The sequence below is a fragment of the Cololabis saira genome, chromosome 20 (genome assembly GCF_033807715.1).
Source record: "Cololabis saira isolate AMF1-May2022 chromosome 20, fColSai1.1, whole genome shotgun sequence".
In the NCBI taxonomy this organism is placed as follows: Eukaryota; Metazoa; Chordata; class Actinopteri; order Beloniformes; family Belonidae; genus Cololabis; species Cololabis saira.
Window position 1 is genome coordinate 7,176,701 of NC_084606.1, and position 24,451 is coordinate 7,201,151.

The window sequence follows — 24,451 nt, forward strand, 5'->3', positions numbered from 1 at the left end:
GGTGAGGAGTTCGGTCACTCGGGAGGAGCTCGGAGTCGAGCCGCTGCTCCTTCACATTGAGAGGAGTCAGCTGAGGTGGCTTGGGCATCTGTATCGGATGCCTCCTGGACGACTCCCTAGGGAGGTGTTCCAGGCATGTCCCTCCTCCCTAGGGAGGTGTTCCAGGCATGTCCCACCGGGAGGAGACCCGGGGAAGACCCAGGACACGCTGGAGAGACTATGTCTCTCCAGCGTGTCCTGGGAACGCCTCTGACTCGCCTCAGAAGAGCTGGAGGATCCAGTATCCAGTAAATTATTTAATATTTAAATGTGAAAAAGATCAAATAAAAACACAATAAACCAAAAAAACTAAACAAATGGTGATCATCATCATCATCATCATCATCATCATCATCATCATCATCATCATCATCATCATCATCATCATCATCATCATCACTACCATCATCGAGACACTGACGAACCAGAACCAAGTCCAAGTCCAGGATCCAACAGAGACGGCTTCTCTGACAGGACTCTTGAGACTAAACTGGACACAGAGACACTGAGCAACCAGACCAGGACCAGAGTCCAAATCCAGGACAGAGAGGTTCAGTGAAGGTGGTGTTGAAGGTGTGGAGGTGGATCAGTCTGTCAGAGACGACTTCATAGAAGGACAGAGTTCCAGCAGGAACGTCCACGTACACTGCTGCTCTGCCAGAGACTGAAGATGAAGATGAGGAGATGATGGATGTGTCCCTGTTATTGTGACAGACATGGTACTGACCAGCTAGATAACAGTTCAGACTCCAGGAATGATCGTTTCGTCCAAACACACAGACATCAGAGTCTGATTTTGATTCTGATTCTGATTCTGATTCTCCTCTCCGGCTGATTCTTCTGTAACTCACTGACACAGAAACCCCTTTGCTCCACTGGACCTCCCAGTAACAGCGACCCGTCAGAACTTCTCTACACAGCAGCTGAGGAAGACGATCAAACCTGTCTGAATGATCAGGGTATGACTGAACCTCCTTCACATGTGTCATCTTCCTGTTGTCATCAGACAGTTTGATGAGTTTGTTGACTGTGTTTGTGTCGATGGTGAGTTGACAGGAATCTGATGGAGAGAACAAACAAGCAGCTGCAGTTATTATTGATCAGTTATTGATAACTGATGGACTCATGAACGAGTGAAGATGGTTGAATAAAAACACACTTGAAGGGGGGCGCTAGCGAGCAGCGACATGTGAGGTCGTGTTTGTACAGAGCTCCCGATCGTATTCCGATTCCGATTGTAAATAATTTTTTTAGAAAACAATTTTGGACGGACTGAGTTCATCTCTGGCAACTGAACAACGCCAAGGCATCGTACTGACAGCTTTATCTGTTTTATAACAGACGACTAAACCGCAAAATGCCTAAAGGAAAACGCAGCAAGAAGGAGGCCTCTGCTAAAACCTCGGACTCGGTTGAAAACGCGTCCGCAAATGAGGAATCCTCAGATGAGGAGACAACAGATCTATCTGCCGTCATGGCTGCCATTGCGAGCAGTGAAAATAGGATTCTGTCACGGATAGACTCAAGTGCGGCTGATTTGAACACTTAGATAGATGCGCTCCGGGAGGACGTGGTGAAGCAGGAGACCCGCCTGAGCGAGTTGGAATCCGGCTTGAACATGTACTCCGATAAAACGACCACCACTGAGAACGAGGTTGCCGTGCTAAAAACAGAGGTTGCCTCACTCCGCCAGAAAGTGGAAGAAATCGACGGGGGGCAGCGCCGATATTGTGCGCGTCTGGTTTGGATAAAAGAAGGTGTTGAATTGTGCGAGGGACAGCGGCCCACTGTGAATGTCGCCAAGTTACTGCAAGAACTACTGGGCCTGAGCTTTACCCCGACCCTGGATGCGGCGTACCGCGCCGCCCGACGCGCCGCAGACGGGGACCCCCCCAGAGTCATCGTGATCAGATTCCATTACCTACCGGAGCGGGATGAGGTCCTCCGCGGCGCGGCGCGCTCGGCGCCGCTGACACTGCACGGCAAGAGAGTGAGCATCTTTCCAGACTACACGGTGACGGTGGCCAAGAAGAGAGCGGCATTTGCCGAAGCTAAACGTCTACTACGGAGCTGCCAGAATGTCAGGTTCGGGGTCCGGTTTCCCGCGGTGCTGCGCATCACCGACTCAGCTGGTCTGGAGAAGCGGTTCGAGGATCCAGCGGCAGCGGTGGAATACATTAAAAAGAACTTGAAGCCCAAGGACAGTGTAAATTGATTTAACTAACCGGACAATGGGGACTAGATGTTAATAACAAGTGGGTGAGTCAAATTGTGGAGGGTTTGAATATCAGACCCTTCTTTTTTTTCTGTTCTCTGACAACATTTATTCACCCGCCCCCTTTTTCCATGATGCCAGCAGCGAGGCTCCCGGGAGATATTGACATGTTTTAGCTCAGTGATGATGGTGCCTGGTGTTTGAAATACATCATATATACTTTATTCCTCTCTCCTATTTTATTTATTCATTTTATACCCTTTTTTTTATTTATTTTTTTTCCCCTCGGTGAATAAGAAGTCTGTGTATATGCACACATGCATGCCATTTCTATATGGCGGTCTGCTATATAGTTAGTTATAGTTTTTTTTTTTTTTTTTTTTTTTTTTTTTTTTCCCCTCCTTAAGCAAGTTTATATGTACAATGCTCTGAACCCTTTAATTATTCTCAGACATACAAATACGAGGAAGGGATGTTAAATGCTAATATTGTGTGCATGGGAAACGATGTAAAGGAGAGAGTTGGGTCATGCAGAGATACTTTGGTTTGTGTGTCTTTTTTTTGTTTTTTTTTTTGTTTCTTTTGTAACTGGCTATATGCAAATAACATTCAGTCTAAGTTCGACCCAATCTACATCATGGTTCGCCCTGGTTAGGGCCTGTTAAGAGGATAGGTTACATGGTTATCTGCAGGGTAATGCTAGAAGAGGGAAGTGCGATCTCGGCGGGTTTAGTAGATCAGCATAGGGATTCAAGGCTCAGTTTTAGTTTTAGTTTTAGTTTTGTAGTCAGGCAGGGACTCTTTTGCATTTTGTCACATTTCTTGCTTTTATTTTTCCTAGAAATACAATGTCCGATACACTTAAGTCAGACCATATTAGTTTTTTGAGTTGGAACATAAAGGGAATCCATAACCCAGTGAAGCGAAGCAGGGTGTTTGCACATATAAAAACACTAAGAAGTGATATCGTATTTTTACAGGAGACTCACTTATGATCTAGTGAATGTACTAAACTAAAGAAAGCTTGGATAGGGCAATTATTCTGTTCAAAAAATGAGGATAGAGTGCGTGGTACAGCTATTTTGATCAGAAAGGGCATCCCATTCATCCCATCGCAGACTGTTTGTGATCCCAGGGGTAGATATGTTATTGTAACTGGCAAACTGTACGGTACCCAGGTAACATTGGCTAATGTATATGGACCCAATTGGGACGACCCCCTTTTTTTTACAAATTTTATCGCACTATTACCAGATCCCGGCAGCAACCAATTGATACTGGGGGGCGACTTTAACTGTGTTTTGCACCCAAAACTTGATAGATCGAATCCCAGGCTTAATAGTAAAATTTCAAAATCGGGTGCAGTCATCCAGGCATTTATAGAAACTTATGCACTTTCTGACCCCTGGAGGAGATACAATCCAACTACTAGACAATATTCTTTCTTCTCCCCAGTCCACCACTCTTTTTCTAGGATTGACTTTTTCCTTGTAGATAGTGGAACTCTCCCTATGATCAAGGATAGCCAGTACAATAGCATTGTTATTTCCGACCATGGCCCAGTACAGCTGGATATATGCTTCCCAGAGTGTACCAGACCACGCCGTACATGGCGGTTTGATCCTCTGTTGTTATCCAGGGACTCTTTTAAGGAGTTAATTTCCCAACAAATTGATAGTTTTCTGGAATTCAATCTCACTCCAGATATGCCTCTAACCACTGTGTGGGAGGCCCTTAAGGCCTATCTCAGAGGCCAGATAATCTCCTACACAGCTTATGAGAGAAAGAAACGCAAACAGCGCTTGAGTGATTTGTCTCGCAGTATAGCAGAGGTTGATCGTAAATACGCCGACTCTCCAACGCCCGAGCTCTACAGAGAAAAATTATTGTTAAAAACTGAATTCGACAACCTTTCCATTCAACAAACTGAACAACTATTTTTTAAATCAAAACAAAAATTCTATGAACACGGGGAGAAGGCTGGTAAACTTTTAGCCCACCAAATTAGACAGTCCGCAGCTGTAAACACAATTCCTGAGATCCGAACAGAACTGGGAGAGAAAACCACCAACCCTAATGCAATAAATGACGAATTTAAACAATTCTATATGACTCTATACAGATCGGAGCCACCGAACGACCCGTCTGATATCATTAAATTTTTAGAGGGGCTGACTATACCGACGATCAACCCAGAGGACAGTTTGCAAATGGATAGGAAAATTACAGCGGCTGAGGTGATGCAGGCAATTAGATCAATGCAGAGTGGTAAGGCGGGGGGGCCTGATGGGTTTCCGATTGAGATATACAAAGAATTTGCTAATAAGCTAGCACCATTACTTAGCCAGTTGTACCAGGACATCTTTGAGCAACGGAAATTGCCGCAAACAATGACCCAAGCTATAATCTCAGTACTACTCAAAAAGGACAAGGACCCTTTACTATGCGGCTCGTACCGCCCAATAAGCATTCTGAACTGCGATTATAAAATTCTCACAAAAATACTAGCCACCCGCATAGACGGTGTGATTCCAACAGTCATTGACCCGGATCAAACGGGCTTCATCCCGGGCAGACAATCATTTTACAATACGCGTAGATTGTTCAACATCCTGTACACCCCACATACGGCATCTGAGGAGAGCGCAGAGGTGGTGATCTCCTTGGATGCCGAAAAAGCTTTTGATCGTGTTGGGTGGCAGTACCTGTTTGCGGTTTTAGGTAAATTTGGCTTTGGATCATCATTCCTGACATGGATTAAAATAATATATGATGCACCCACTGCGGCTGTACGAACCAATAACAATATCTCTGACTATTTTCCCCTTCACAGATCTTGCAGGCAGGGCTGCGGCCTCTCCCCATATTTGTTCGATCTGGCGGTCGAGCCCCTCATGTACTTCTCTTATTGATTATGGAAACAGATATTTGGTGTATTCTCTACAATTTGTGATCAAACTGTAACACCTAGCTATCACACAGCCATCTTTGGTGAACCACCTCCGGGCTGTAAAGTCTCAAAATTACAGGCAAATGTCTTAGCATTTGCTTCTCTGCTTGCACGCAGACTTATACTTTTTAACTGGAAATCAAGGGTAGCCCCGTCATTCCTACAGTGGCTGAGGGATGTACTATCTTTCTTACCGTTAGAGAAACTGAGATACAAGATATGTAAAGCCCGCAAAAACTTCACTTTGGCCTGGAGTCCATTTATAGAATTTGTGGAAAGCTTTCACTTCCAATGAAGGATTGTATTTGTTTTTGCTTCTGTGTATCTATTTACTTTTGTTTGTTCATTAATTTTATGCCTGTCTAAGAGCCTTGGGGGTGGGGGGATACTCTCTTTGTATATCTACGTTTGTTAGTTCAATGTTTGTTAACGAAAAACTGAAAAATAAAGTTAAAAAAAAAAAAAAAAAAAAAACACACTTACACTTCCTCAGACCTCCCGGTGTCAGCCATCGTTGTCCAGCAGGCTCCACCCTGAAAGGAAGAAGGGGGTCAGACCAGCTCAGTCTCTTTCAGAGGAAGCAGAGATGTCAGCGCCCCCCCCCCACTCCCATTACCTGTTGGACACTCCCGTATCCGCTACATCCCACTACACCCCTGAGCAATCACCTGAGGTGGAGGAAAACCCCCACACCTGTGCCGCCATAACTACCACAATATAACCAACCCAGCAGTGTGTCCATTAGGGCTGAAACAATTCCTTGAATAATTTGAGTAATTTGATTACAAAAAATGATCGACAAATTTTTTCTGCATCGAGGAATCGTTTAACTTTGCAGCTGAAAGCAGGATATTTCGCCCGGACCACGTTTAATGCGGCACAATGCGCTGACGCCACGCACGTAAAGGAAGAAGAAAGAGGCGGATATGTTTGGTTTTAACTAAAAGAAAAGGCAGAAAATGTCAAAGTGTGGCAGCATTTCCAGCTGGACACCAAGGCAACACTGTTGCATGTATCACTGTAAGACAGCGCTTGATACCACAACAGTACGTGTAGCACTAATTAATGAGATTAATGTTACGGTACCTTGCTAACATAACGTTAGCCCTGTGGAGGGCTAGGTTTTTATTAATTATGACGACTGTCGATGCGTGGCTAATGCATTTAATCTGTAAAAACAGAGCTGTGGAGTGATGAGGGTGAAAAATAAAAACGTAATAAAGCTAACTGGTTAGTTGTCAATTTTAGCTCTGTAGTCATTGATGGATAAAACATCAAGTAGCGCTGGTGCCTAATGTGCTCCAATACAGCAGAATCTAAATTTTATTTTGAACACTGCCAAAACTCAAAATCTTACGAAGGCTTTAACTTAAAATTTAACTAGAACTTAAAATTTGCTTGACACAAATGAAAGTTAAATTGAAACACGTGGGAAAAACACCTAAACTTTTAAGTGATATGTGTTATCAGGTGTAATGGCATCTTTAGGTTAGAAAAAAGAACATTTCTTGGTAAGATCCTTAGTTTTTTGAGTGAAGGCCGTGTTCAGGGATTTTTAAATGCACAGCCATGAACCTACTGTATTATATAATTTAGTCTTAGTAATGTCAATTCACATCTAACATCTTATGTATATATATATAATTGCTCTTTAATTAAACAAAAATATGTTTTATCCTATTACTCAATTAATCGATGGAATTTTCAGTAGAATTCTCAATTACTAAAATATTTGATAGCTGCAGCCCTAGTGTCCATACCTGAGAGTGTCCAGCCTCCAGAGGGGATCCTCCACTCTAGACAGAAGCTCCCCTGCTGACTCCCTTGGATGGTTGTAGCTCAGGTCCAGCTCTCTCAGGTGGGAGGGGTTGGAGGTCAGAGCTGAGACCAGAGAAGCACTTCCTTCCTCTGAGATCAGACAGCCCGACAGCCTGCAGACACACAACACAGGTCTGCTGCATGTTCTCTGCACAAGTGTCCTGCTGCAGACATATTTAGCAGCACGTTCACTGGGACTTGAAAGGTTTTTCTTCCTGCTCTTGGTGAAGGCGGACGCTTTTTCTACTCCCACTCCCCCCCTATCTGCCCTGCCCTATCTCTCAGTGCAATTGACCAAATGTTCTCAATGAGAAAACAGGGCATAGGGGAGCCCTCTTGCCCCGACGAGACGTTTGCTGCTTGATACACAATGGACTCCTGAAAGATGTGGAGGATCGTGTGTCTGTCCAGACTGTCAAGGATGTTTAAGATGTTTCATAATTGGATTTCTGATAACAGAATTTCTGCTTTTTGGAGCTGGTGCATATCGACAAATTTGGAAAATGTAGACAGCTATTCTGGCCCTTTCAGAGCTACCTGACGTGGCTGAAGGGATCAGCTATGCGACCAACACTCAGACTCTAACGTTGGGGGAGCAAAATCGCAAGTTGGATGCGTTTCTTGAACAGAATCTCAGGCTAGCTGCGGTTTTTCAGCTCATTGGCAGGATGGAAAAGACCTTGGAGAATTTGGGAGCTCGGCTTGGCGGGAATTGACCACAAATTAGTCTGTTTAGTCGCCAATGATGAACCAGAGACTTAAGGCATATGGAAAATTACTGATTTTTTTATTTGAACTGGAAAAGACTTGAATGAATCCCAACCTGAGAGACTGCAGTTTACAGTGTGGACTCTCCAGTCCAGGACACAGCTTCTTCAGTCCAGAATCCTGCAGGTCGTTGTTGCTCAGGTCCAGTTCTCTCAGACTGGAGGACTGAGAGCTGAGAACTGAGGACAGAAGTGGACAGATGTCCTCTGAGAGGTTACAACCACTCAGTCTGCAGACATAAAAAAGAACAATGGAATGATTTTTCCCACCTGGCAAAAAGCTCGTCCTCTCTGAAATTTTACAAAAGACGTTTAAAGGACCACTTGACTGCTGTTTTGTGACTGTTTTCCCAATGTATTGTTGTTTATGTATCCATGTTCTTTTTGTTTTTTTTCTGTGTTTCACTCATAGTGACATGTACAGTCTTATTTGCTCAGGAATCAATACAATATAAGTTGTAAAAACAATATCCCATGCACACTCACACACATTTATTTTTTTGTCTTTATTCTTTATTATTTATATATTGCATTATTAGTTTGCCATCACTTTTGTGTAGTTATACTTTCTGTTTTTTTGTATGTTATTCTTGACATGAAATTTTAATATCTTCGGTGGAGGCTTCAAATAAGCCCATTGGGTTTTTTGCCTCTTCCTGCACCGTATAGTGTTTATCATTGATATTTCCTGTATATTTTTAAAAACTGTGCAAAACAATAAACTAAACTAAACTAAACTAAACAACAACCCGGTTATTTCACTGTTATGGAAGAAAATGTAGTTGTGTCTCTGTTGGTCTTTTATGTGACATTAAAGTCTCTGGAAATGAAAGAACCAGCGTAAACTCACTCATCTGAGGTTGTGCTGAAAAAATATACCAAACAAGTGAAGAAAACATAAAATCTGGAGGTAAAACCAGACGTTGTCAGAAACTCCCCTCCATTCCAGAGGTCCAACGTGTGTCTGTTGGTACTTACACAACTTTCTTGGAGGCTTTGACCACCGGCAGCAGCCTCCGTAGAGCCTCCTCTGAAGCTGAGAACTTCTTCAGGTCAAACACCTCCAGATCTTCTTCTGATGACAGTAAGATGAAGACCAGAGCTGACCACTGAGCAGGAGACAGTTCATCTCTGGAGAGACGTCCAGACGTCAGGGATTGTTGGAGCTCCTCCACCAGAGACCGATTGTTCAGTTCATTCAGACAGTGGAACAGGTTGATGCTTCTCTCTACAGACAGATCCTCACTGATCTTCTTCTTGATGTATTTGATAGTTTCCTGATTGTTCTGTGAACTTCCTCTGTTTGATTTTATCAGACCTCGTAGGAGGTTCTGATTGGTCTCCACTGAAAGACCCAGGAGGAAGCGCAGGAACAAGTCCAGATGTCCGTTTGGACTCTGTAAGGTCTTGTCCACAGCACTCTGATAGAAACCAGTAGGAGAACGGTGAGTTGTTAGTTGATCTTCCAGCAGGTTGACTCCAGAGCTGATGAATGTCTGACGGACATGAAGAGCAGCCAGAAACTCCTGAACACTCAGATGGATGAAGCAGAAGACCCGGTCCTGGTACAGGCTGCTCTCCTCTCTAAAGATCTGGGTGAACACTCCTGAGCACATCGAAGCCTCTCTGACATCGATGCCACACTCTCTCAGGTCTGGTTCATAGAAGATCAGGTTTCCTTTCTGCAGCTGCTCAAAAGCCAGTTTTCCCAGAGACTCCACCATCTTCCTGCTCTCTGGACTCCAGTGTGGATCCGTCTCAGCTCCTCCGTCATACTTGACCTTCTTCAGTTTGGCCTGGACCACCAGGAAGTGGATGTACATCTCAGTCAGGGTCTTGGGCAGCTCCCCTCCCTCTCTGGTTTTCAGGACTTTCTCCAGGACCGTAGCAGTGATCCAGCAGAAGACTGGGATGTGGCACATGATGTGGAGGCTCCGTGATGTCTTGATGTGGGAGATGATCCTGATGGTCTGCTCCTCATCCCTGAACCTCTTCCTGAAGTATTCCTCCTTCTGTGGGTCAGTGAACCCTCTGACTTCTGTCACCATGGAGACACACTCAGGAGGGATCTGATTGGCTGCTGCAGGTCGTGTGGTGATCCAGAGACGAGCAGAAGGAAGCAGGTTCCCCCTGATGAGGTTTGTCAGCAGCACATCCACTGAGGTGGATCTTCTGGGGTCACTGACGATTGTAGACTTGTGGAAGTCCAGAGAAAGTCGACACTCATCCAGACCGTCAAAGATGAACGCGACCTGGAACTCTTCAAAGCTGCAGATTCCTTTGGTTTCAGAGAAGAATACATGAACTAGTTCCACCAAGCTGAACTTCTGCTCTCTCAGTACATTCAGCTCTCTGAAGGCGAATGGAAGCAGGAACTGGATGTCCTGGTTGGTTCTGCCTTCAGCCCAGTCCAGAGTGAACTTCTGTGTTAGGACTGTTTTTCCGATGCCGGCCACTCCCTTCGTCATCACCGTTCTGATTGGTCCTTTTCTTCCAGGTGGGGGTTTAAAGATGTCTTCCTGTCTGATGGCTGTTTCTGCTCCATCTGGTTTCCTGGAAGCTGCTTCAATCTGTCTGACTTCATGTTCTTCATTGACCTCTCCGGTCCCTGCCTCTGTGATGTAGAGCTCCGTGTAGATCTGCTCCAGAAGGGTTGTCTTTCCTGCTTTAATGACCCCCTCAAACACATGCTGATGCTTCTTCTGCAGCTGACCTTTGAGTTTGGATTGACAAACGGCAGCGACGGTATCTAAATAAAGATGAAATAAAGACAAACACTTAGTGATTAAAACCAGCCCACAACAAGTTCTACTTCCTCTGTTGGACCACCATATGATGATGAATTCCTATATGATTGTGGACTCAGGGAGTGATTATGAATTCATGACATGTGTGATTAGGTGAACATTTCAGGCTTTGACCAGTAAAGGCCGAAGCCAAGCTAAAGTTTATGACCCCTGCCGCATGGCCTCAGAACAAAGGAACTAAATTTATGTTTTATTAAGTTACTGTTCTTATTACTGTGCAACGCCTGCAACTACTGGCATCATTCATTATCATCATTATTGTGTTTGTTTATTTTGTGGCGCCATTTTCCGCCAGTCATTCACGTTTTAAACGCTGTGTTTGTGTTCCGATTGCACGTGGCGTGGCGAGGGCGCTGCCATCTTTAAATGCCGCAGCCATCCTGCCGGCCACGTGCAGCCACGTTGTTTTGAACTGTAGATGATCGTTTGTATCACGTCTCTATTGTTTTTGATTTCTGTTCCATTTATGCAGTTAACGTTTAAGGTTTCATTTTTCTTAGTGTTGTTTTTCTTGTTAATCAGTGTTTTATGTTTAACGTAGTTGCCATCAGTATTTATTCAATGGTGTCGTTTCCATCTGCTTGACACCTGGATGTGAATAAATACTGATTGATTTGAATGAGAAGTTGTTTGTGTTTTATACAAATTCTGGTCACAATGACTGTTTGACAGAGCTAGAGCCGAGCTGTAACGCCTTCAACCGTTATTCTGTAAGTGATAATAGTAAGATTTGCTACTCTGCAGAATAATATCTATTTGTGAGACTGATTTCTGCTGTGAAAGTTATAATTTTTCCTGGAAAACCAGGTGGTGCCCCACGAGGATTAAATCATTTTGATAATTCAATTTGATAAATAGTCTACTTTATTAATTATTAATAATTGTTGAATAAAATTATGAATAACTCTTGATAACTGGAAGAGCACTACCTAGTGTTGCACAACACCTCTAAAGAATCAACATTTCAACATTCACTGATCAGCGGTTCAATGAGGAGTATTGAAGCTTTTTCCTCCCAAAAACCCCTCCGATCAATCAGAGGAACAAGAACCGTGTATCTTCTACGATTAACTGCAGACACACAAGTTGTTTTTGTTTTGTGTTTGCTGGAACTGAATATTGAATCCACACAGTTCAACTCTTTAGAATAAAACTTTTATTTACTGGGATATTAATGACCCTATTAATGGGGGGTCTGGGGCGCGGGCCTCCGGTGGCCCCTGTGGGGCGGTGGGGGGGGCCGCGGGGCCCTGTCCCTGGCCGGTGGGGGCCTTGGGGGCCTATGGAGGGGGTTGCCTCATGGCGATGGGGGGGGTGGCTGGGGGGGCTCGGGTGGGGAGCGGTGGCTTGGGCGTCTCCGGGTCTCCCGGGGGGGGCTGGGCCGTGGACGTGGGGGTCCCACTCGGAGGGCCCGGCCCTGCCTGGGTGGGGGGTGGCTGTCTGCGCTGGGGGGACATTGCTGCCTTGGTCCTCCGGCGGAGGTGGGGACTCCGTGACCCTTGGGGTGTCCGCCGGGGTGGCCTCGGGGGGGGGGGGTGGGGCCGGGTCCGGGGATCGGGCCTCCCCTGACCGGGGGGTGCACGGGCGGACGCGGCGGCGGGGTGGCACCATTCCCAGGTGTCTATGTCTTATGTTGTCAGTATGAATGGGAGGATGTTGGACCGTTTCCCCCTCCGTCTGGGGGCTCCGGCGGCGCCGGGGGCGCCCGTGGAGGTACGGTGGGGCCCTGGCCCGGCTCGGAGGGCCGGCCCCCGTCTACTGGATGGCCGGTGGGGGGACGCGGGTGTCTTATCAGGGCCGGCTTTGCTGGTCCTGCCTCCTGGCTTCGGCCTCCGCTCCCCCTCCTTCCCCCCCTACACGATTCATACGCACATAGGCGAAGGGCGGGGGGTCCGGGTCATGGGGGTCACTGTCCCGCGTGGCCCGGCACTCCCCGCCTCACGGTTTTAACAGCAAAATAGACACTGCACATTCAACACTTAATAAATACATTTGACAAGGACACGTAGTTCGGGAGGGGGGGGGGGTCGGTGTCAAATCGATACTTGGCCCTTCCCCCTCCCTGTTTTTATGGCATTAATCACATGCACTCAACACCAGGGGCGGGAGGGGGTCCCACATCACCCGCGTTCCCTCACCGGCCTGGGATAGGTGGGTCGGGATACCCGGGCCTGGCGGGGCTCGCCGTGCAGCCTGGGGCGCCTTCTGGCGGTGCTGGACCCCCCCGGGGAGGGGGAAACGGTGCGTGATTGTGTGTCTGTGTCGGTGAGAATGCGGTATGGAAGGGTCCTGCCATGGAGGATTTGAGCCTCCGTTGGCAGGACAACAAAACTTAATCATTTATCAATATTATATTATACAAAGATGGTTATTATTATTATTATTATTAGTAGTAGTATTATTAGTATTATTATTATGTATAGTATATCATATTATTATTAGTATAGATATCGGATAGGTGAATGGATGAATGAATGGGATGCCTGGGTCTGGGGCCCTCCGTTGTCGGGCCTGCATGGGTGTCGCCTTGTTGGGGGGTTCCCTCTCTCCGGGCCCGTCTCCGGTCCCCCCCGCTGCCTCTGCGGCGGGGCGCCCCTCTGGTCTTGGGGGGCCACTTTCGTGGGGGGCGGGTGCGCGTGCCCGCGTCGGCGGCCGGGGCGGCTCTGTCTCTCCGGGCAGGCTGGCCCCCTGCCGGGTGGGGGTCGTTGGCCTGAAGGGTGAGGGCCTCCTGGCTGCGTGTCCGGCCCGGACCGGGTGGCCGGGGATTGCCTGGGTCGCGGTCCGGATCCCTGGCTGCCTCTTCCTGCGCCGTGGGGGGGGGGACCTCGCAGGCGGTGGGTTGCCTCCCTCCCGCTTCTCCCCTCTGTGGGGCTGCCGGTGGCCTGGGTTCCGGGCTCTTCCGTGTCGGCCTCTGGTCTCGCGGGTGGCGGGGTTGCTCCCCCCCCTCCCCCACTATAGATACACTTCAGATGGAACTTTGTTTGGTTTGTTACACACACACACACACACACACACACACACACACACACACACACACACACACACACACACACACACACACACACACACACGCACACACACACACACACATACACACACACACATAGTCACTTAGTCACATGCATACACACACACACACACACACACACACATGATCATATACATACACACACACACACATAGACATACGCACTGGCTTGTTCACCTGCATGCTGGCTCTCTAGTTTTTGGGTTTAGGTAGCGGTAGCGGTGGCTTGGCTCAGACTGCGATCGGATCTCGGGATTTGGGTCGATTGCTGTTATTGTTTTGGTTGGCTCCGTGCCGGTTTCGTGCTTTGTTTGTGGTTTTTTGTTGCAGATTTCCAGTGCTTGACGTGTGTTTCCGTGTGTTCCTGCTTCCTGGATTGGCAGTGGATGTCGTCACCCCCCCCCCCCCCAAAAAAAAAAAAAATCACTGGGTTTGTATGTGTATATTTATGTATGTGTACACATATGTATGCGTATATATATTAAATATAGTAATAATGCACATATATATACTTTTGGTTTCTACCGTCATGGTATCAATCATTAATATGTACAGACAAGGGAAAAAAAAAAAATGAACCTATTAATGAGATGTTCCTAACAGAAGACTGGTGCAAGAAAATTAGCTCAGTTCCTCCACCTTCCAGTGGGTTTAATGTTGTGTCTGATCTGTGAATGTTGGTCAACTACTGAGACATTCGGTGTCGTTTATCCAGCAGCTCAGATGTTGAGAGAAACGACTTACTGCTCTGCAGGAGGTCAGCCAGCGTTTCCTGCTTCCTCCTCCTCAAGAACTTCACTGTGATCTTCATGAACGCCTCTCTGATGCTCTTCTGCTCTTCATCTTCATCCTCTTCCAGACTCTCTGAGGATTCTGGGTAATCTGGACTCAGAACCTTCTGGATCTTCTTCAGCTGGTCCTTCACAAACATGAAGATGTCGTCCTCCAGCAGCTGGAACAGAAGACCACATGAATGACCCAACCAGACTGAAATCATGGAGACAAACATCAGGTCCATGATGGACAGACTGACAGTCCACTGGTCTCCAGAGACCAGCATGGAGACAAACATCAGACCCATGTTGGACAGACTGACAGTCCACTGGTCTCCAGAGACCAGTATGCAGATGGACATCAGGACAACAGATGGAGAAGCAGTTGTTGTTCATGTACAGACCTGAAAGATGGAGTCCAGCTCGGTCTGATGCTCCTGGACAAACGGACCACTGGGGGACTCTGAGATCTGCTGGTCCACTCTGTGGAGGAATCATGAAGAACAGGTCACATCATGTCTAAAAGTCCATGGAGTCATGTTTGGATGAGAACAGTCCACCAGAGGACTTCCTGTCATGTTAAAGGTCCGCTGGTCCTCCTGAGACGACTGAGAACGTGACAGTTACAGGAAATCTTCCCTCTCTCATGCCACAACCTGGTACAATAATTAACTTTAATTTATTCATCGTTTCTCTGAATCTCTGCTGTACACTTACTTAAATGTATACGATGTGGGGCCCTGGACAGCTCAGTGCGTTGAGCAAGTGCTGTTTACAGAGGCTACTGCCTTTGATTAGGCAGCGCAGGTTTTGCATTTTGAAGTTCTACTTAGAACCTTCTTAAGATCCAGAAGAGCAGAATGATAATTCTTAAGTGGTCTTAAGATTTTGATCATAGTTTTATATTTTATTTTAAAATATATATTTAGTTTTATATTTTATTTTGGCTTCGTCACCGTCTGTTCCTTTTATGTTATGCTGCTGCGTACCAATAATATATCAATCCTGGGATCAATAATGTACATTTTATCTTATCTATTACCCGAGGGTCTGCTATGGTGTCCTGCAGGGTTCAGTGCTAGGGTCTGCTACGGTGTCCCGCAGGGTTCAGTGGTAGGGCCAATCTTGTTCTGTTTCTACATGCAGTCCTTGGGAAGTATAATCTAGAACCACGGCATGAATGTTAATTTCTATGCTGATGATACGCAGCAGCACGAATGCTGAAAGGAATCGTGCATCAAGTTCTAAACGACGTCCTACCTGCCTCTTGCTGGGGCTCCCGGTCGGGCAACTGGAGTCTGGTGGGGGCCTCCTGCTCGCTTCCCCGATGCCCCGGTCTGACCTCACACCTCATTGCAATACATAAATTACCAATTCTAACTCTAATAATTATTCCTGGCATTATCATGATATATTGTTTCATAGTGCATTATTATACTAAGTTATGAAATCTCATGGGATGTTAAACTATAGTATTATTATATTGTTATATATTACAGTATGGTGATATCATTTGGTTATATGTTATAATATTTTATAATATTTTATAAAAATTATGTTATATTAGGATATTACTATATTATTATGCTATATTTATATTATATCGTGCTACACCACTCTATATGATAATTATTTATTTGTTTACTTATTTACTCTCGAATCAATTTATGTATCTACTTTCATCATCTTATTTACACGTGTACACACACACACACACACACACACACAAACTGATGTCGTCTTTTGTCGTTGTTTGCACTGTATGTTAATAAATAAATTAAAAAAAAAAAAAAGTTTTAAAACGACCTCGGTCCACAATATTTGCAAGATATTTGCTAGACATGCTGCTCTAGAGCTACGCTGCAACCTCTTTTACATCTCTTTTACGTTTTCAGAAACATTTATGTAAAACTCACCTCACTGAGGGAAAACGTTGGGTCTCTTTAAAATCAAAAAGGAAATCCAATGATCTCTCACTCTTCAAGGACACACAGCTGGGTTCAGGACCAGATCGTCTCCTGTAATAAAGGTGTTTGGTGACGTGAGGTCATGTTCTGGTCCTTGGAAAGAACCTAGACACAACTTGTATTGTAATAGATACTTTATAGATAAAACTTAACGGAAAATAAACAAGACATATACTTCTAAAACTAAAATAATCATGTTACGATAAAAACATTTCAGTCTCTTTTACGTTTTCAGAAACATTTATGTAAAACTCACCTCACTGAGGGAAAACGTTGGGTCTCTTTAAAATCAAAAAGGAAATCCAATGATCTGTCACTCTTCAAGGACACACAGCTGGGCTCAGGTTCAGGTCCAGATTCAGGTTCCGGACCAGGTCCAGGTCCAGGTCCAGGTCCAGGTCCAGGTCCAGGACCACTCCTGTAATAAAGATGTTTGGGTATGTGAGGGCTGAACTCTGACGTGCAGAAGAGTCATGGACAGTTAGAGGTGATCGTCTCACCTCTCTTCTTCTCTCCGACTCTCAGGTTTTCCCCTCGGGGAAGTTTTAGAGGGAAGGACTCCCTCCTCTCTGTCCTCACACTGATCCATGCTGCTGGATTCACATCAGCTCACACACACCTTCTACCTTCATCTGCAGAGGAAACAAGTCATTGTAGATGTACAACGACGACCAGCTCTGACTGATCTTCTCTTCCGAATCAGAATCAGAATCAGTTTTATTAGGTCAGCTTAGAAAACTGTTTTTGACTTCGGATACACCGGCGGCGACACAATGGTATTGTGCGCCTGTTTTCCAAAGGGTAACACTGGGATGGGGGGGGGGTACACAGTATCAAGTTGCAGAAAAACACCTCAGCAGCACACAAAGCAACAGACGTCACAGGACTTGCATGTGGGTGATGGGGGGTGGGCAAGTCAGGGGGGGATCCCGGCACAGTTCATTCAAGTGAGCGCCGCAAGCAGCGTGGCGTTGGATGGGGGGGGGGTGTGGTTGTCAGTGAGTGTGTGTGTGCGATAAGTCTGTGAACCTTCGCCCAGAGCTCCTCAGCCAAAATGTCCTTGATGCTATCAGGCAGCTCGGTACAGTTCTGGGAGGGAGATCCGTAGGTGTTCGTGGGAGAGGGGGAGAGTTGGGCAGAGTCATCTTGTTTACATTCCTCCAGGGAGATTTGTGACCGGAGAGGCCTGCCAAGCCGCTCTGTCAAGGGCAAATTATAGAAACAACAATTTCTTGAGCAGGCAGCCCAGTAATTTTCCGTCTGCCTTTCTCTGGTTCATCAATGCAACTCCAATCAGACGAACTGTGATCAATCAATTCCCGCCAAGCCGAGTACCCAGCTTCTCCAAGGTGTTCTCCATCTTGCTAATGAGCTCGAAGACCGCCGCTAGCCTGCGATTCTGTTCAAGAATCGCATCTAGCCTGCTCTAGAGTTTGAGTGCGGATCCCGGTGCTTATTCCTTCGGCAACGTCGGGCAGCTCAGAGAGGGCCAGAATGGCTGTCGACGACTTGCACGATTGTCGATAGGCCAGGAAAATCCCCACTCCAATTAGAAGAAATCCTGCTATCATAAATCCAATTATGAAGGCGTCTTCAACGTCCTCGACGGTCAAGATCTTGAGGCACAACGGCTTCCAGTTTTTGCAGGAATCCATTGTGTAACCAGCAAAAAAAGTTCCATCGGGGCAGGAGGGCTCCCTAACCCCCTGACTTCTCGTTACAAAAATTTGGTCAATTGTGCTGAGGGACCAGTTAATCAATTCCATGATTGTAGAGTTTTCAGAGGAGTGGAAATGAGAGGCTCTGCGTCAAGACAGACAAAAGCAGGCAGGGAAGGTTGATAAGGGAGAGGAGCAGAAAAAGTGCTTCAGCTTCATGTCCGACTGCAGTGAGGAAGCTGCTGCACTTCTACTATCCAACCACTAGATGGAGCCATGGAGCTGCAGCTCAGCTCACACCTTCAACCCACATTTCTATTTAATCACAGGTTTGCTCTTAGTTTCTGTCTCCAGGACAAAAGATCATCATTGACTCTTAATTACTGAAACACCTTAGACCCTGGAGAGTCCAGTCCTGGACCCAGTTTACACCCAAACCAAGTATTGGGGTGGATGCTTATCTACCTCACACTCAGATCCCTGAACAGCATAGAGGAGCTGAAATGATCATGTTCCTCTCCTCCAGCATCTTTACCGATGCTGCTCATGGAGAAGGTGTCAGCTGACAGCGTGGACCATCAACTACCTCATCAAAAGATTTTAGGATGTGTGGTTTGTGAAATCACATAGTAGAGACCAGGTCCTGCCTCGGTCCACAGGTTTGATGTGAGTTTATCTTGAAAATGTTGGAGGAGGTTTTAGCAGTTCTGTCTTCAGAACCTTACCACAAATGTGAAGTTATAAAATGGTAAATGGCCTACACTTATATAGCTCTTTCCAGCTGTACTCCTACAGCCCCAAAGCGCTTTACACTGTAGAACATCCATCCATCCATCTTCTTCTGCTTATCCATTCCCGGGTCGCGGGGGCAGCAGCGTCAGCAGAGATGCCCAGACTTCCTTCACCCCAGACACTTCCTCCAGGTCTTCCCTCAGCTCTTGCTCCAGCTCTTCCGAGGGGAGTCCGAGGCGTTCCCAGGCCAGCCGAGAGACATAGTCTCTCCAGCGTGTCCTGGGTCTTCCCCGGGGTCTCCTCCCGGAGGGACATGCCTGGAACACCTCCCTAGGGAGGAGGGACATGTCTGGAACACCTCCCCAGGGAGGAGGGACATGCCTGGAACACCTCCCTAGGGAGGAGGGACATGCCTGGAACACCTCCCTAGGGAGGAAGGACATGCCTGGAACACCTCCCTAGGGAGGTGGGACATGACTGGAACACCTCCCTAGGGAGGCATCCAGGAGGATCCGGTACAGATGTCCAAGCCACCTCAGCTGACTCCTCTCAATGTGAAGGAGCAGCGGCTCGACTCCGAGCTCCTCCCGGGTGGCCGAAGTCCTCACCCTATCTCTAAGGGAGCGTCCAGCCACCCTGCGGAGGAAACTCATCTCTAAGGGAGCGTCCAGCCACCCTGCGGAGGAAACTCATCTCTAAGGGAGCGTCCAGCCACCCTGCAGAGGAAACTCATCTCTAAGGGAGCGTCCAGCCACCCTGCGGAGGAAACTCATCTCAGCCGTCTGTGATTTTGTCCTTTCGGTCACTACCCAAAGTTCATGGCCATAGATGAGATTGGGAGCATATATTGACCGGTAAATCGAGAGTTTCCCCTTTCGACTGAGCTCCTTCTTCACCACGACGGTCCGGTACATTGACCGCATAACTGCAGATGCTGCACTGATCAGTTTGTCAATGTCACGCTTAGTGGTGTCAAGCGCGACTGGGTGCTTTACGTTTACGTGGCTAAACTTGAGCTTCTTCAGTGGTGAGCAAAGTCCTTTCCTCAGAGAACACGCATCACTCTACCTTTATCAATGCTGCCGTCTGGGCGGTTTAGAAATGTAAATTCCTCATTCACTGGACCGAGAACTTTCACATGCTCCTCCATTTTCACTTCTCCGCTACTCACCTTTCCTCAACATGCCTGTCCAGCTACAATGGGAGACTACCAGCGTAGCTAAACATGTCCAAACATAGTGACAGCCAATCAATGTCCACTTCATAGTGGGACTGACCATTGTTTTCAAAATAAAGGCAATTCGCAAACAGAAAATGTAAAGTTAGAGATTAAAAAATAGATTAAGCGATTAAAAAACATAACGCGCTAAATATGCCTGTAATTAATTAATCGCAATTAGCGCGCTAATTTGACACCCCTAGTCACGCTCCATCTTTCCCTCACTCATGAACAAGACCCTGAGATTGAGGCAGGACCTTTCAGCCCACCTGGAGAGGGAACGCCACACTTTCCTGATGGAGAACCATGGCCTCGGTTTTGGAGGTGCTGATTCTCAGTCCTGCCGCGTCGCACTCGGCCTCAAACCGCCCCAGCACATGCTGAAGGTCCCGGTCCGATAAAGCCAACAGGACAACATAATCCGCAAAAAGCAGAGACGAAATCCTGAGGTCCCCAAACCGGATCCCCTCCGGCCCCTGGCTGCACCTAGAAATCCTGTCCATAAAAATTATGAACAGGACCGGGTCTAACATGCACCGGGAACAAGTCTGATCTACTGCCGGCAATGCGAAGTAGACTCCTGCTCCGATCATACAGAGACTGGACGCCAGACTCATTGACCCCCCACAGAATGGCACGAGGGACACGGTCAAATGCCTTCTCCAGATCCACAGAACACATTTAGACTGGTTGGGCAAATTCCCATGAACCCTCGAGCACCCTGTGGAGGGTGTAGAGCTGGTCCAGTGTTCCACGACCGGGACGAAAACCGCATTGTTCCTCCTGAATCCGTGTAAAAACATCTTAAGACAAAATTCTGTTAACAAAAATGAAGTTCTAACTTTATATTTACTCCTTTCTCTTCTATTACTTTGGCTTATTGGTGCAAAATGCACTCTGGGATACTCTGACATCTCAAGCGCCCACGTCTCCCCCGAGCACCAACCATCTGACCTCCAGGCTGAGTCTCAGGTTGCAGTTCCTCCACTGACCACTAGAGGCCGCAACAGCGCGTTCACCTCGCCGACCTCCGTGTTCAAATGTCCAACTTTACAGAAACAGAAACATATTTACAGTCTGGTTCAAAACACTGAAAGAGGTGTAAAAAAAATAAGGTTGTGTCTTCATTGTTGTTAAACAGAATTTAGATGATGGATGTTTTAGCAATTATTAAACTACTGACATTCAAAACTAGGAAAAGGGAAATAAAACTCACACAGTCAGAAACACTTCATCCAGATGAGTCCTTGCTCCATTCTGAGTTGTATTAATGTACAGATGGTTTATTTAATGTTAACTAAATGTAATGTTCCTGGAGGAAAGTTAGCCTGTAAGCTGAGCTGTGATGACATAAACCAGTGTCTCCCAACCTGGGGTCCGGGCCCCCCCTGGGGGGGCGCCAGAGATCTCTGGAGGGGCGCGAAACCTTGTCTGCTTTGAGGATATGCAGTTGCAAAAATTATATTTACACATAAATAAAAAATCATAATAACACACCTAATGGAATACAATAATCCACGTCTGTATAAACCCACTTAGAAATATATTTTGGTAATTTTAAAATACTAAGTTATTTATCAGGATAAAAACTTAAAAACGTATTATTATATCATTATTCAACATTTAATCATACTACTACTCCGACAGGTTCTTAAAGGAAAAATGTAAAAAAATGTTGCTCTCATATTAAAAGACATTTTTCAGAAATATTTGTATGTCCTTGCAGTTATTTGTGTGTATTTTATACATTGGTGACACAAAAGGAAGGTGAGAAAAACAAAGTACAGGGTAAATCAAAGAGAAATGTATCAAAAAAACATAACTAATGTTCATTTTTTCAATTAAAGATTTGTAACGAATCACTTTACTCTTTTGCTGCTAGTACGTACGGGTCGGGGGGCCCGGCTGGACTTAGACACAAGTAGGGGGGACAAGGAAAAAAGGTTGGGAACCACTGACATAAAGTACACTGATGTCTCCAACTGCAGAAACATTTAACTTTGTCCTCCATACTGCAGTAAACCTTTTTATTAGATTAATTTTTAACACCGAGCAGGCAGAAGCTGCAGCAACCACCTTTAATTAACCGCTATGGTCCGGGGTCAGAACTCTGAGAACACACACTCCATCACGGTTCAGAAGAAGATGTTTACAAGATATGTCTTAGGAACTACTGAAGACAACAGCAGTTAGTTCGTAGGCCAAAGAGAGGACTGGCCCACTTTAATGGACCCTCATTACACAAATCTGCCCCCCCCAGGCACCCAACTTCCCTGTGTCGCTGCACACAGAACCACTACACACTGTAGGCTACCCAGAACACTCTGGCATTAACATGCAGGTAAACACACCTTGATCCTCCCAGCCACCACGTCCTCCCAGCTCCTTCCCGTGAGTACAAACAACCATCCTGGTCTCCGACTACAACAAGCTCTGCTTCCAAGCTTCTCTCCTCCCGGCTCTTTTAGACGTTCATCACTGCAATCAAGTCCAGCTGAGAACAAAAGCCTCCAGAGTCTCAGCAGAACTCAGGTGAGGCTCACTCTCATGAGTCGCCATGGCAACAAACACACCCACCAAACCAAGGCCTCTGCGGTTTTAGACTTTGTCCTCCAGAATACTTTGTCCTGAGTCAGCAGGAATTCTCCAGAACTCAAGTCCAGACTTGGAGAACCTGGAACCTGGAACCTGGAACCGACCACAGTCTTTTTCATTTCATGGTCAGACGCCACGACACAATGAAAACCACAGGACGCAATGAGATGGAGACCTGGGGCCTCATTTATCAACCGTGCGTACGCACAGATATGTGCGTAATGTGTGCGTAAGAACATTCCCACGCAAAGTATGGTATTTATCAACATGTACTTGTGCGTAGGAAAGCGTGTAAATGTAAGCACAACTCTGACCACGTGTACACACAGAATCTAGTGGTAGAACAGTGAAACTACAAATAGAACCCATTAAAAGAGTCACAGTGTTCAGCGATCTCAAACTTCACACATGTTCCCCGTTTCCTCCAATTAATAAAAATGATCCATTAGTTATTTAGCAGACATTTTGAATAATTGGTGTGACAAGCTATAAAATACAGCTGTGGCAGGAAGACCTGAAAAGAAAATACAAGTAGCATGGCTTACTTAGAACCGTGCGCTCCGCAGAGAATGCGTTTTCAAAGAGCGTGCTGATCTGTTCAGTGAGAGCACGGAGTGGCTGCTCAGCAGGTACCGCTTCCCCAAAAACATTCTTATGGATCTATGCCGTGATTTACAACCTATGTTGGAGCGAGAGACCAAACGCACCAAGTCCATCCCAGTGCACATCCAGCTCCTGTCCACCCTGGGATGTTTGACCACCGGAACATTTCAGAGAGAGATTGGAGACATATGCGGCATTTCGCAGCCGACACTAAGCAGAATCATGGCGGTGTTGGATGCAATAATTTCTCTGGCCCAACTTACACCCAGTTCCCATACACACATCACAAACAAGCCCAAATTAATCGAGGATTTCACGCCATCGCCGGATTCCCAAACATAATTGGAGCTATAGATTGCACCCACATTGCCATAAAAGCACCATCACATAATTAATTTAGTTACGTGAACATGAAAGGATTTCATTCAATCCATGCACAAATAATCTGCGATGCAACTATGTCCCTGTTACCCGTCGTTGCCCGGTGGCCTGGAGGAACGCAACACCCATTTATTCTGCAGAACAGCTCTGTTGGTGTTTGCACCTCGACCGGTGTACGACCGGTGTCCACACGTTTGATAAATTTCGGATTTTTTTGTACTTACACGCATTCTAAATTTCATTCCTACGACAGAATTTAGAACTTTTTCTACGAACGGTTGATAAATGAGGCCCCAGGAGTTTCTGATCACGTTCATTTCCTCCTTTTAGGCCTGAACCTGAACTTGGACCGTTAGTCTCCACATATTTCTTATCTATCCGGGCCAAGAGCTCTTTCTTCCCCCACAAACACAATAATGATCTGATACTGAGCTCCTTCTCTGCTCAGCCGGGTTCAGAGTGTCGGAAAGCGGGAGAGCAGCGGCTCATCTCGGCCTCCTCCACACACGGACGGAGGCGGTAAAGCTGCTTCAGTCACCAGTAACAGCTCTGGTCCTGCTGACCATCATCTACCTGAACTGGTGCTCTCATTCACCGACTCCGCTCCAACATCTGGACGCGTCGAACCGTCGGCTCCTTCGTCCTTCAGTTCCAGCTGTGACTCCGTTAACGGGAATTATCTTTGTCCAGAAACGGAGCTGCTGGCAGTTTAAAAACTGCTCCAATCACACGGAGCTGCAAACGCAGAAACCCGTCCACGAGAAAGTGAACGTAAACTTGACCAAAGCATCTGCGTTTTCTCGCTTAATGTTGTAAAAAGTAGGAGACGCGACAGCTTATCTTTTGGGTTACTTATTCACAGCTCTCTTGTCACGCTCATATTTTAATACGAATAAACT

General features: G+C 46.3%; 1 protein-coding gene across 2 annotated transcripts; it reads right to left on the bottom strand.

The window, feature by feature from the left end:
• Window positions 1–283: 283 nt before the first annotated feature.
• LOC133420213 (NLR family CARD domain-containing protein 3-like) lies at window positions 284–24,297 on the bottom strand. 2 transcript variants are annotated; one of them, XM_061709822.1, is made up of 11 exons: window positions 24,126–24,297; window positions 16,865–16,996; window positions 16,621–16,782; window positions 16,314–16,415; window positions 14,802–14,880; window positions 14,369–14,576; window positions 8,768–10,538; window positions 7,846–8,019; window positions 6,965–7,135; window positions 5,688–5,737; window positions 284–1,099 (listed from the first exon to the last, which is right to left on the bottom strand). In XM_061709822.1, exons 2-11 carry the CDS (start codon window positions 16,951–16,953, stop codon window positions 525–527), a joined length of 3,381 nt encoding a protein of 1,126 aa, XP_061565806.1. In that variant the 5' UTR covers window positions 16,954–16,996; window positions 24,126–24,297; the 3' UTR covers window positions 284–524. The 2 variants fall into 2 exon arrangements, with proteins under 2 accessions (XP_061565806.1, XP_061565807.1); XM_061709823.1 differs by lacking the exon at window positions 24,126–24,297 and adding an exon at window positions 21,190–21,288.
• Window positions 24,298–24,451: the final 154 nt, after the last annotated feature.

What these genes read in the sequence shown, in the direction of transcription:
- LOC133420213 (XM_061709822.1), bottom strand. Translation starts at nt 16,953, where the DNA reads ATGGATCAGTGTGAGGACAGAGAGGAGGGAGTCCTTCCCTCTAAAACT. An exon ending in CAACGTTTTCCCTCAGTGAG is followed by an intron (nt 14,881 to 16,313) that starts GTGAGTTTTACA and finishes ATTCCTCCACAG; the next exon opens with AGTGGACCAGCAGATCTCAG. An exon ending in AAAGCCTCCAAGAAAGTTGT is followed by an intron (nt 8,020 to 8,767) that starts GTAAGTACCAAC and finishes TTATGTCTGCAG; the next exon opens with ACTGAGTGGTTGTAACCTCT.